At 47.5% G+C, this 14,112-nt stretch overlaps 1 protein-coding gene across 1 annotated transcript in view; it reads right to left on the bottom strand.

Moving 5' to 3' along the window:
- Positions 1 to 4,432: 4,432 nt before the first annotated feature.
- Positions 4,433 to 14,112, bottom strand: part of SH3RF3 (SH3 domain containing ring finger 3) — a 231,622-nt gene continuing 221,942 nt past the window's right edge. Inside the window, exon 10 of the mRNA XM_015277864.3 lies at positions 4,433 to 7,666. Coding sequence (XP_015133350.1) covers positions 7,498 to 7,666 — 169 coding nt within the window. The 3' untranslated portion in view covers positions 4,433 to 7,497. The remainder of the gene's footprint in view (positions 7,667 to 14,112) is intronic.

Genomic DNA, 14,112 nt, shown 5'->3' with positions numbered 1-14,112 from the left:
GGCAGAGGGACGCGGTGCTGAGACAAAGGCAAACACTAATCTGCATTGAGCTTTAATGAAGTTAAATTTCACCTTAACTGCACGCGGTGCTTCTGCTGTCTTTGTTGCGTGCCAGAGGCCTTTTTCCTAATTGAAAATGATAGCTCCCTGGGTGCCAAGGAGTCACATGGCAGCCTATTATTGCGGGATATGTTATGTGCCCGCTATATTTCACACACTGCCTGGAGAAATGCAGCGGGTTTTATTGGTATGAGGGACAGTCCCTCATTGAGTTGCTCTGCTTCATGTGTACATCCTCAGCGATGCTCATTTCCAATTTTTATTAACGTCTGGGAGGTGGCAGAAAGGCTTCCATACAGAAATTAGCGGAGGGAGCAGGGAGGAAAATATCCTGCTGATTGGCCTACAGGGATGGATGCAGGCGCACCCACTTACAGTCGCAGACAGAGGTATGTTCTAACTAAAGGGAAATGTCGGGGAAACAGCCCCTCAGCTTGTTTGACCATGGAAAAATGAAAAAAGGAAATTCTTTTGTCCTTAAAAAAGGTTAATTTAATCTATCAAACCAAAGAGATTAATGAAAGTACAAAACCTCATGCAGTTTAGAAACTAAGTCAGTTTTGGAATGCGAGATAAGGCTAATGACAGAATAAATCACATCATGACTGCCAGGCAAGTGCTTTGTGACTAACGAGCTCCTGGGCAGGTGTCCCTGTCCCTGCAGCAGCACAACTGGGCTGGATCCTGCTCCCCACCTGAATGGGGCTGGGCTGCAGGGCAGAGCTGGTGCTGGGGATGCAGGACACACATCTATACTGCTGTTATCCCATCCCATCCCATCCCATCCTGTTTCATCCCAATTCCACTTCGTCCCGTCCCATTCCATCCCATCCGACCCTGTTCCATCCCATCCCACTCCAGTGCCCTCCAGGCAAGGCATTGTGAGTGACACATGCCTTGCATACTCACATGGACTTCACTTCTTTGTATAATTAATACCCATCTGAGCAGGTGCTGGAAGCCTGATCCTCCCCACACCAGTTACCCCTCTAGCCTTCTTGCTCTCACCTAATGAGTATTAATTTAGAAGAAGTGAAGCAGTGCTTTTTGCAAATTCTCTTGGGCAGAATTTATGCTTAATTAGTTGTGTGTTTCCAGAGCACGTTACTGTCCCATGCTCATGGTAAATGGGGATGCAGTGTTGTGACATCTCTCCAAGTAAAGTTGTGAGAAATGCTCAAGAATACACTTCTATGCCTTTAAATTTGAATAAATGATGGCTCGTTTCATGAAAAGCTCTTCTGTGAGGACTGAAGGGTTGAAGGAGGGATGACTTTGAATGTGCCTTCTCCAGAGCCACCTGATGTCAAAAGTTTGAGCATCGTGTCATTTCTTCAATGCTTGTTATTTCTGCATTGCCAGACTTGTAGGACAGCACTGGAGTTAGGCCAGTTCCACATGGAGAGCCGCCTGCTCAGCCCACAGCATCTCCTTCCCTCTTCTGCTGTAGGCACACACCTAGAGCTCTGGGCACATATGATGGTAGTAAAGATGATATATATATATATATAAATTCATGCATATACACATACGCTATCTGCAACATTAGTAAGTTAACGGGGAGGATTTGCCAACCTGCCCTCAGTCCTCCCACGGTGTGAAGATCCCTCATGAAGGGGCCCTGAGAGAACTCAAACCTGGGTGCCACCCACACAGTGGGCACATATCCCCCGGTTGGGCTGCCATCCCCACTCCTGGGTCGCCCTCCCTAAACGCACCAGTGAAAAGGCCATCGATATGTTCTGATGGCCTTCTCGTCCTGCTTTTCAGTTGTTTGGCTGCCCTGCATTAAACAACTTGGGAGCCCAACGATTTATACACAAACAACTTGTGTTGTTTTTGCAGATCTGTTGCCTTTTTTCCTCCCTCGTAAAGGAGTGTTTTTCTGCGTGAGACATATTTAAAACTGAAAATAAAAATAACACATTAATCCTTTCCTTCCTCTGCCTCCCGGATGAGCAAGACTGCTGGAGGAAACTCAAAACTGTTCCTTAATTTATGGAGAGATGCAGGAGCCTAAATCAAGCTCAGAGATGGTTATATCACAAATTTGCTGCGGAAGAAGTTCAGGGAGAGCAGTTCTGCAAGATGTTGAAAGCGCTGAGTTGTCGACCCCCCATCTGAATGGCCACAGGAGCCTCTTCACTCCAGGATTAGGGTAAAGGGAATTCCTGTCTTCCCTCTGGGAAGTGCTGCAGCACACGGTGTGCTGCCCTGGCACCCACAGCGCAGGAGGCAGCCCCTCGCAGTCACCCCCAAATTGGGCACTGGAGCACTGTGTCTTATTGAAGAAGACGTGAGAGGAGCTGAGGACGTACCAGGGTTGTGCTGGTGGCTCCATGACAGCTCGGGGGTGTGCGGCCTGCTGAAATACAGCTGGGGCACCTCAGCACTACATCTCATCTAAAAGATATCATTTGTGAAATGAAAACCCACGGCAAAGAGCTGATGCTGGTCCATTAGAATAATATGTAAACACCGGCCCGGCCGTTTAACTGTCACGTGTTTTGATAGCCTTTATGAACTGAAAGGCAATTCTCTCCCCTGGCTGCATTATTATATAACCTCATCAGAAGATAAACAGCCTCCTTGCCCCCAAACATTTTGCAATTTGCATTTAGATTGTTCGGTGCCGACGTTCAGAATAAGATACTTCCTAGCTTCGTCAAACAAAACTCGGCTGTCATTTAGCACAGCAGCAGTCAATTTATGTTCCTATTAATGCAGATCCCAGACAATTATCTGGGGAGAGGTGGGGAAGATCTTAACGCATTGCCCCCCGCCCTGTGTCTGCTTGGTGGGTTGCTGAGAGCGCAGCTGCAGCTGCAGGGCACTCGAACACACCCATGAAGAAGTGCAGGTCACTGTTCTGCTGCTGCTGCTAGGGGGAAATAGGAAGAGTGCAGGTGTGGCTTGTAGGTCCTTTAGGTACCTCTGCATTGAAAGCTCCTTTCCCTCTTGGAGCAGGTCCAGAGAAGGGCCACGAGGATGGTCAGAGGGAGCACCTCTCCTGTGAAGACAGGCTAGGGGAGCTGGGCTTGTTCAGCCTGGAGAAGGGAAGGCTTTGGAGAGACCTCACTGCAGCCTTCCAGTACTTGTGGGGAGCTTACAAGCAGGAGGGGGACTGACACTTTTTACATGGGGAGATAGTGACAGGACAAGGGAGAAGCTGTGGTTGCTCCATCCCTGGAGGTGCTCAAGGCTGGGTTGGATGGGGCCCTGAGCAGCCTGAACTGGTGGGGGGCAGCCCTGCCCATGGCATAGGTTGGGGCTGTGAGATCCTTTCCAATCCAAACCATTCTGTGATCCATGATTCTATGAGTTCTTCACCAAGCCCCGGGGATTCTGGTTTCTTTTTATGGGCAGTGGGGTCTCACCAGGGTGGGGGCAAAGAGGGGAGCTTGTCTCCATTTGATAAGTATACATGAGAGTTGGCTGAGCTGAGCTATCCCTCTAAGTATGGGATGGGGACAGGACTTCAGTGCCAGCCCCAGCCTGGTGGCCTGGCTCGTACAGCTGATAAAAACCAAGTGGTGTTCTGTGGGTGGGGAGACACCCACACCCAGTAATTAGAAATACATCTGTGGCCGACTGGAAAGTTATTTTTGCTACATGAAAGGCTAGGAGGAGAGGACAGGGCCCTCTCCAGACTGGATCACTGCTTGGCTTCCCTGCCAGGACAGCTCATTTATTTGGGTTGGCAGCCACTCGCTAAGCCACACATCTGCCAGGTTCACCATGTTGTAAGGAGCTGCTTATGTCAGGAGGAGCTCTTGGATGCAGGACAGCCCTGCAGATGTTGTCCAGGTGGTTCTGCTCTCCACAAGTGTCTAGGAATGGCCAAGCCGCGTAACAATTTTATGATTATAATTTTTCTTTTGAAACATGGCTGGAATTGCCATTGCAGGAGCAAAGCACGAGGTGTGGGGCTGGGGCTCAGTCAGGTACATGGCCTCAGAGGGTGGTTGCCACACTGCTGGCACCTTGCAACTGGCAAGGCTGAGATGGAGGGAAAGCTGCTGCCTGCCCACATGTAAATTCTTGCAGTTCCCACATCATAATATTTGTGACTCAGCAGCTAGCTCTCCTGGTTCCCCATCTGCGTGCAGACCAGGGACACATGTCCTATCCCTGCTCTCTTCCTCTGGACTTGCCCTGTTTTCTTCACATCTGAGATCAGCGTTGACTTCTCAAGACCTGCTGAAAGAAGAACCAGAAGCAGACTGTGCCTTCTGGTCAGGTGGATCTTACCGTTACCTGGTCTTTATTTATGGGGGAGTTACTAGTGAAAGGAAGCGCTCCTTGTGAGCTTCAGAGCCACTTACTTGTGTTGTTTGTTCAATTCGCCACCTAATAAAGAGAGAAACCTCCGTCGAGTTGCCTTAATGTTTATTTTACTTAAGGAATCAGAAACACAGTCATTGTAGTTCATTTGTACTCATATCCGCCAACATTTCCTAAATCACGTTAACATTCATGTATAACAAAAACATCTTCTGAGCTGTGCAAAGTTCAAAGGGATTGTTCAGTTACTTGAACACGCTTCTAAAACAGCAAACCTGGCGTTTTACGAACTGAGGTTGCCAGAGGGATTCTTCTCTTTGTTCCCCCGTTGTAGGAGATGCGAATCTCTTTCCCCTTTCCCTCGTATGACAGGTGGAAACGAGACCACAGCACACATCAAGCCTCTTTCAGTCCAGGGCTTTCCGAGTGGCTCTGGGTCACTTTTCTGTATCACCGATCTGCGTTGTGTTCTGCACTTGTGCTCCTCGCATGGGAGTGATTTGTCCAAGAAGATTACTCAGTAACCCAAAGTGTGATGATAAGCAGTAATCAGGGGCCAGAAGCAGCTGTTATCAAAACAAATTCCCCCAGCAAATACTTTTCTTTGCAGGAGGTATGACCGCAAGGGTCGTTGCCCATTAGAAAAACAACATCTCCCTTGCAAAACATGATTTAAAGCGCTGATTTCATGGCACGACATCTGCATGTTTTCCTTTATCTTCTCACATATCAATTTTTGCCCTGTTAAGCATTCAAAGGTAGAAATCTGGACCCATTTTAGATCTGGCTAAACACAACAGGCAGCAACCAAGCCATCATCCTGTTTAGTTTTTCTGCGTGTGGTAAATACACCCATGGAACAGAATTTTAAGAGAACGTTAACCACCGTAAGCTGTCAGAAAAACCTCCTTGTGTCTGGCAGAGCTAACCCAGAATTTTCACTGGAATCGATAAGACACGTTCTGACATTTTCAGCTTGCTAAGTGTGCAGTCCTGTTTGAGGTGCAGTGATACCGGTTCTGATTTGGACCAAACAGATGGACAGATATGGCTCTATTCTCAAAGAAATCTTTCCAGAAGACATTTCTTCAATCTCCTATTGGTTAAAAAAAAGGCAATTTCCTCTCAACAGTAACTAAACTTTTAGTGGCTGACTCATTACAATCTGGAATACGAAGAAATGCAGCAATGTTAAATATAAAAAGAAACACCCTGAAAATAATGCCTCCCTGTTTGAAGGTGCTATACTTGGCCACGGAATGTGTTTCTGGGATCTGTTTGTTACACGTGACAGCGAGAAGAAACTTATTTTTGCAGAGAACAAAGTCACAGAGCTGAATTAAATAGGAACGTTCATGGATGTGGTTTTTGATATGTACTAGAAGACACAGCTTGAATGAAAACAAAACTTACACCTTTGCATATGAAGTACTGTCAACGCAGTAACGATGTTCACCCACTGGGCCTCTTCCTTTTAATAAGATCATCTCCAGGTTACAGTGCTTCCAACACGCTCCTAAATGACCACCACATGTTGGCTCTGGACAACAGCCAAGGTACAGATACAGCTAAGAAAATTCTTTCATCACATTTCATTCAGCAAGAGCTGAGCTCTTTTTAAGTACTCTCACAATCGCATTATTGAACTTTTCTCATTCTGCTTTGTAGGAATAACTGACTGAACTCGCTTTACACTTATTGCACCTTTAAGTCCCTGGTAGATGGAAGCTTATATTGCCTGATACGGTTTGTATTGTAGCTTGACCATTATAAGAAATTGAACAGTCTCCAAAACTGTACATTTCTACAGTAAGAAATCACATGTCGATAATGCTAATCACAGCCGCTGCAGATCAGCTCTCATCTCCGTGATGCAACGACAGAGGAAAACGCCACGGCCCCTGCGCAAGCTAGAACCTGCAGTGTTCTTCTTATTGCCACAAGAAAGTCAATTAAAATGACTCCTCTAGGAACTACTTCCAATTCTGGAGTCATTATCACTCTCCAGACAGAACGCTGTGTTTCAGCGTGGGTCTTCAGACACTACAAATACGCAGGAGAGAGCGCACGTGTGCACGGTGCACGGGCACGCTGCTCCCAGGATACTTATCAGTGACCAAGCAGCTTTTTCTCTTTTCCTCTATGAAGCATGAACAGTCTGATCTCGATCTTCAGGTACATTCCTAATTTCGTATGCTGAACGCAAACCTTGTTGCAGCCTCTCTGTTTAACCGAACCGAATCTTTAGCAGTTAAAAAAAATAGCACCAGATGTATGAAAAAGAGGAAATGTCTGATCTAATAGGGATATATATAAAGTATAACAATTCTTACAGTAAAAAGGTACGTCATACAAAAAAGCAATGGGAAGTGATACTGAAGGACAAAAATCCATGCTGCATATAATAAGGGCAGAAGACAGGCAAAAGGGATTCCGCTGGAATAACCACAGTTTGATGGCGGAGCTGTGCTTCCTCCAAGATCCGCCCGGCGGTAGCACCGGGACACAGCGGGTGACGGGGACTCTGAGCACTGACACACCTACTGACAAACTCACGCAGCATATCTCTGAGGTATATAGAAAGCATGACGTTAACGTTTTGGGCTCCTCGCTCTCTCTTGCATGACGACACACAATTCTTTAGCCGGGGTTTTCTCCACCCTCCCCACCCTCTTTCTCCCTCAGGAAATAACAAAATCCCAGTTTAAGAGCTTCCTAGCACACCTCCGTGAACTCTCTGAACTCTCAAATCCATCTTGCATAGGCCAGTAATAAGAACACTGCAGCTCTGACAAATAAGTTACAGCAATATAACAACTTTCCTCTTAATTTTTTTTTTTTAAAGATATTTTCTCTATAATTTACACAAAGGGTTAACAGCCAGAGTTTAGGCTACGTACAGTCCGTGTGGGCGTCCTTTCAGTCCGTGATTCCAGGTGGAAGGCACTACTTCAACATACCACCGTATGCACCGCGCGATTCCAGAAGCACAGTGGGGTGCTGTGTCTCCGAAGCTGTGGACTGAAGGGCCTGGGGGAGTCTTTGGAAATAAAAATGGCAGTGGTTATCAGTCCAGTTTCCCTTTGCGGTCTCTTCTTGTGCTATGCAGTTTCCCCTGAAAGCTCCTCCAGTCCAGAGAGCGGCGATCCGTCCTCAGAAGCTCTCCACAAAGCTCCCGGGGAAGAGTCCCGTCCTGCCATTCCTCTGTAGCGTCCCTTTGTACCAGCCGTCCTCCCGCTTCTTGTGCACGAACACAATGTCACCCTCCTTCAGTTCGATCTCGGCCTCACTCTGCGGTGGGTAGGGGACCACTACACGGTACCTTCGGAAACAAAAGGGCCAAGACCTCGTCAGACACCCATCCACCCATCAGCTGCCTGAAGCCCACGCAGGGCCAACCTGGTCCAGGAGTGTGCCCTGTGCAGGCTCAGTTCCTCGGGCCAGCGACCCCAGGGGCCTACCCAGGACAAACTTCTTTTGGGCTTAAGGAAGACCGCTATGGTTTGAGTCAGAGACATCACCTCACTTCTTTCTTTCCCTCATTTCTTTTCAATCAGAAATTTTGAGGAAAAATGCGCTTGGAAACATCAGTAAGCCAGACTTTTGCAAAGCAGTTGCATCTGATGCTGCTACATTTTCAACCAAAGCTCAGTACCATGGGGAGCTTTCTGGCCAGCTTGACTGGCGGCTGTGCTTGGGACATGCCATAAGGCTGGACTGTGACAGCAGGATGTGTTGTCAGATGCCTGGGGTGACAGCCTTGCACACTGCTGCATCCACGCCATCCCAAATTGGAATTGGCAGTGCTCTGGCCAGCTGCCCTCAATATCAGCAGAAACTAGCTAAAGCACTTCACAGTTTTCTTCTTACCATGTGTTTTGGGAATACACTTTGGGTCCCCCAGACCTGAAAGGGAAACTAAGTTGGAAAGATAAGAAATGACTTTCGAAGCACTCTCTAAGCCAAGAGGGAGCCCTTACCCTGAGCCACCTGCAGGGCTCTCCGGGAACTGGGCTTCCATTTACTCCATTGCAATGGAGCAGTGATGGTCCCCATACAGCTGTTCTGCTCTCAGCTTCATCATCCTGGGAACACAGACCGGGCCCTTTCACATCAGTGCACTGGTGTGCAGGGCTGGGAATGTATTTATGCTGTACTCTTCTTCCTCAGAGCACATACTTTCACTGTCCTCTGGCATTTGATTAGCAATCAATAACAGTCTAGCTAATTGCGAAGTAATTAATACGGTAAGATAGTTAAGAGATGACAATTGATTATCTAAAGCCCATCTCCTGAGGATTCATATTTCCACAACCACTGGATGGCTTCTCATCCCTCAGTCATCTTTTTAACAGGCAAGTATTTATTTAAAATAACATCCTGTCATTTAGGACTCAACACGCACTGAAGGATCTGCCATTCCATTGAGAGAAGTTCTTTACAGAGAGAGTGGTGTGGTGCTGGCACAGGCTGCCCAGAGAGGCTGTGGATGCTCCATCCCTGGAGGTGTTCAAGGCCAGGTTGGATGGAGCCCTGGGCGACCTGGTCTAGTACCAGATCTGGGGCAGGGGATTGGAGCTTGATGATTCTTGGGGTCCCTTCCAACCCAAGCCGTTCTATGATTCTATGATTCCCTGTGAGATGGTACCAAAGCAAGGATCTCTTGAGAAGCAGCTGCTGATTTTCTTTGCAGACACTGCTTGGGTACACAGTGACCACTGTTCTGAAACTAGGGACCCCATTTAGTTTTGACATGACGGTGAAAATGCCAGGTTTGGCTACATGTTTGGATACCTCCATGGACTTGGAAACGCATTCAGTTCCATTTGGAGTGGAGGTTCTGCTCTAAAACCTGACTACAGCCTTGTTAACTTTACATGGCAACACGGTCATGTAGAAAATAGTGTTCAAGCGTCATCAAAAATCTGTTGGTCATCTCAGTCCCTTGGCCAATAAATCTAGTTGTCACTGCCTTTCTCTGTGGAAAAACAAATAGCAGAGGTTGAAAAGTGTGTTTCGGGCTGGCTGTGGGAAAATGGTCTATCACGCTATCGTCTGTAGAACTGCTACACTTAGAGGATTTGCCAATTACAGCCATTATGCAAATGAATGCACACATTATTTCAAACACTCTGCCGCAGTGTTGATTAATTAAATTATCAGAGAGGAACAATTTTAGCTAAGATGATGCCAAGTTTCAGATCTCCTGACTCTATGTACAATCACAGTGCACTCAAGCTGTGCTCCAGGATCCCGAAAGGCTTTGAGGAAGAGGAAGGATGGAGCTGGACAGCAGCCGAGTAGTGCAGAGGCAGCCCCAGGCCATTTTGGCAGATCAGTTCAAAAATAGAGAAGAAGGTTTTGTCTGGTGTAGGGTCACCCCAAGAACCCAGCTGGGACTGCCAACACCTCAGACCTGAAGTACACAGCCCTCCTTTTAAAGACAGGGTACACCTTAGGAGCGCGGAGTTGCTACTCCCTAAATGGCTAACACGAGGAGGGAGGTGACCACGCTCAGTAAGAATGTGCCCATCTTCATTAAAGGGATTCTCAGAGCATTTCCTTAGAGAGTTAAAGAAATAAATCTCAGCCACCGCCTCGCAAAATGAAGCACTTCTTCCCATTTAAGGAAACCCCAAGTGCTGTGGTTTAAATTCAATTAACTACGGTACTTCATGGGATAACAGGGAAGTGTTTTTGATAGAGGAACGAAATCTTAGGTATAAAAGACCTTGCAAATCAGTTAAGAAATCCTCCGTGAAAGACCAAAAAGATGCTTGCATTTTTTTCCCTTGTGAGGTTTTAGAAGCAGTGCCGGGCAGAGCCAGAACAACCAAGGTTGCAGAGAGCAGAAAAATGATCACACGGCCTGGCTGCCAGCAAGGGGCTCGCAGGCACCATAAATCGCTCCTGTCAGAGCGTGTGCTGCCACTCGGAGACCTCCAGGTGGCATTTCAGCCTTGATTTTTTTCCCCCAGAACTTCACTGCAAATATATATTGGCCATATTTTCTTGGCAGAAGAGTTCTTTTCCCTTCCCTCGCTCCCAAAAAGGCAGTCCAACGTTCTTCTATTTATATCTCCGCTCTTCATTTCCCTTTTTGTCCCCTTGTCTTTGAGAAGCTATGATAACATTGCAGGTTTTCTTACCCCAAACTGCCTCCTGACATCTCAGACATATCTCAGAAATGCCTGTTTTATCCATATCACATTACACCTCTGAATTATGAACTTTTACAAATGCTAAGTAGCTGGGCAACAAACCTGATTACAAGTGAGGCGAGCACCTCCGCCTGCTCTTACTGATATTGGGTATTTTCTCTTGCAAACTGCACCATCAGAAAGTGATCAGCCTTCTGAGGAAGCCCTGTTCTACAGCCCTACTGGTCAGTCAGCAGTGATGTTCCTTCAGGAATTCACCTGCTCTTGGTAAGGTTCAAAATGCCCTCAGATGGCACATGTTTAGCAGAGGGTCAGAGGGCAATGAAGTTAAAATCTCTGCTGGCTGATGCGCCAAGTTGTATTAGCTCTGCGGGACATCAGCAGTTGCATTTCTCCTTTCCCAGCAATGGGCTTCCTTCCTATTTTAGTTCCAGGGCACAGACTCTATGCTGACTTTGCACCCCTGGGTTGGGCACTTCGAACTCAGAGGGGATGATACGGTTTGGGGAGGGACCTCAGTGCCCAAGAGAAAATACATAAGGGGAGGCTGGGAGCGGTACCAGCAGGGATGTGGAACTGGTTTGCCTGGGCACTGGTGAATGGGAGAAGGTGAGGGAGGGGACCAGAGAGCTGAGTAAGAAATGAAACCCATAGCCATGTCCTTACAGCACTTGTCCTTGCAGTCAGCTGTCCCATCCAGCTCTCCCCTCACTATCACTACTGACGTGTGCAAGGTGAACTAAGATTCCTGACCTCTGATATGTGTTACATGATGGAAGTTCTGCTTTCGTTCCCTTTAAAGAAGCAAGAGTGACTCAAGATGTCAGACATGTAGATGCATAAAGACACCTTAAAAGAGCAGGAACATTTTGCAACCACACATCTGAGGGGAAGAAATAAGAGAGTAAGATTGCCCATGACTTCACTGTTGCTTGCTTTCAATTGAACCTTCCATTACGTGATCACTTACTACTTTTCCCACAGGATGCCTGCCTCATTTAGTGCACACAATGTCCTGCTCAGGATGCAAGTCAAGGTTCTGACATGGAAGAGATATGAGCTTGCTGAAGACACCTCATTTTCTGCAGAGGTTGGGAGATGTCTGGTGAGCAACCCCAGAGAAATTCGCTGAGAAGCACAGGTGTGAGGCATGTGGGATTGTCTGACTCCTCCAGCTGCAAGGCCTCGTGCCACACTTTCCACACAGTGAGTCTCATCTCACGCACTTCAGCTGCGTAGGAGTCAGTTGCCTGCTCTAAGTTGCTCATGCAGGCTGTCATTGTGAACAAACAGGCATGGAATAGTCATTAAATCAGTAATTAAAAGCTGGGCTCAAGGCTGGACGTTGAGGAAAGAAACAAAATACTGAATACCTTCTCCCTGAGTAAATACGTGTGTCCACTAGACTGGTGGAGCTACAGCGGCTGCAAAAATAGAGGTGCAACAAGGCAAATTAGGACTGCAAAGCTAATCTCCAGTCTGGACCCATTTACAGTGCTCGAGTTCGAATGCTTTATTCCAAGATTCTGCTTGTAAAAATACTGCACTGAGAACAGGTTTCAGGAGTCCAGTGCTGTAAATCCAACAGATCCCATGTGTGATGTGACATCTGTTTTGTGAGGCGATAGATCATCCGTGACAATCGAGTATCCAGCCCAGATAACCGCTGCTCCTGCTCATCATTGGAGCTCTGTTTCTTCATCCTTTCACTGATCCATTGCAGGGACCTGCAAAGCACCTCTGCGCGCTACAAGCCAGAACCTGTTCCACTGCTCTGTTTTACAGCGTCTGAACCAGCAGACTCAGAAGAACAAACCTCAGCTGGATCCTTCACCCTCTGCTGGAAGCACTGCAGGATTCAATTTCTGAGATGGCTGACCCCAGTTTCTCAATCTTGAGGCAAGCACCCAAGACAGAGAAGCACTTAACCGTGTGCATACATGTCACTGCTCAGTCAGAACATACTCCTGGGGTCATGTCTCTGGTATCACTTTCCAGGAAAGAAAAAAAACCCTTCCTTTGCTTTCCCTTTTGGCAAAGAAGATATACGTGCATGACAAAATTGAAGTCAATGGGCGTTAAGCACATGCTTGAATGCTTCCTTGAATGGGGAGCTCAATTCCTAATGCGGCAGTGATTTGTAGAAAGGATAGATGGAAACGTGGAGGGGTCTATTTTAAAGGTTACACTCACCGCTCCTATGTAATTCTGCAGCGCTGCTGTGGTTACCACTTGTTCAAAGGCTCCCTGAAAACCATACGAACGCCAGGCAGATATGCCAGTCGTGACAGTAAGTCTGGCTACAACCGCTTTATCAGACTGTAACATGGCAGAATTAGTGCCAGTTACTATAAAAGAGTCAACAACGCGTGACATGTTTTACTCAGGTTTGCATCTGGGAACGGTGCCAGCCAGCGAGGGGAACATGACTCACGCACATACACTCAGCTCTCCCATTTTGCTTCAACGTACAGTCATATTTTCTTGAAGGGCGTGGCAAGGCAAATGTTTTGCTTTGGTGCTGCTAGGCAGACGGCATACCCCTCTTCCACGTGAGCCACCGGTGTCAGGGGGGTGGGGGTGAGTCCGTAGCTGCCTGATGGCATCCCTGCATGGGATCGGCCGTACCAGTCCGATTTCTTGCACAAGCAGCTGCTGGATGGAGCAGCTGCTGGCAAAGAGTGCGTGGGGCACATGCAGCGTGACGGGGTACTCACTTGACAGTCAGTCGCTGCAACACAAAGTGACAAGGACACCACCTGGGAAATTTCTCCGCTCCGCTGCTCAGACTGCGGTATGCTTTGCAGCAGAGAGCAGCAGAACGAAGGTGGTTTTAAAAATGTACCGTGGGAAGATACACTCAGAAGGCAGAGATGGGCACTAACCATCCCAGCAACCCAGTTAAATGTCAAAGGTAAATGACAGGGGAGGTAGGACCATTTTCCTTTCCAATCCAGCCACCCGCAGCCAGGTGTTGGAAATATCAAATGGTAATATATAGTATTGCTTTCCTTGCTCTTTCCGTGTACAAAAGATGAACAACAGCATAAAAATTAGCAGCATCTCTACGACGGTGAAGCTCAATTCACCCTTCCCTTCTGACAGGCTGCGCTCCCACCAAGGGCTGTGCTGTCGGGCAGCAGGACAGGCGATTCTCCCGTTAAAGCTGCAAGCAATTAGGGCTTTGTAACACACCTCCGATACGGCTTGTGGCACGTCTGCTTGGTTTCCATCAGTAGCCTGGACATGGCAAGGGCCAGAGATGCAAGCCAAGCCCTTTGTGAGAAGTAGCGGTGCTCTGCTGCCTGTGTGAGCCTCATTTTGAATGCTGTAAATATTAAGGAATGTGCTACTTCTTCCAACCTTCCAGGGCTCTGTCTCTGTGTGCACAGATGGGCGTTGGGAGACAGAAAGCCAAGTACAGCTAAGTGCGCTGAAATGCTCCGCAGCTTTTTAAAATTTCAGCCAGCATCTGAATCTGTTTATCTAACCTTTTTTTTACCCCCCCCCCCCCCCTTCCCTCCCTTTTCTTTCCCAGAGAATTGCTCCTACTGTGCAGATGAAATGCACCAAAATGCAAACGAGCAGAATATGGAGCTGAGTGATG

Source organism: Gallus gallus, chromosome 1 (genome assembly GCF_016699485.2).
Source record: "Gallus gallus isolate bGalGal1 chromosome 1, bGalGal1.mat.broiler.GRCg7b, whole genome shotgun sequence".
NCBI lineage: Eukaryota > Metazoa > Chordata > Aves > Galliformes > Phasianidae > Gallus > Gallus gallus.
The sequence above is the reverse complement of the archived record's forward strand: the minus strand, read 5'-3'. Positions and strand labels throughout refer to the sequence as shown.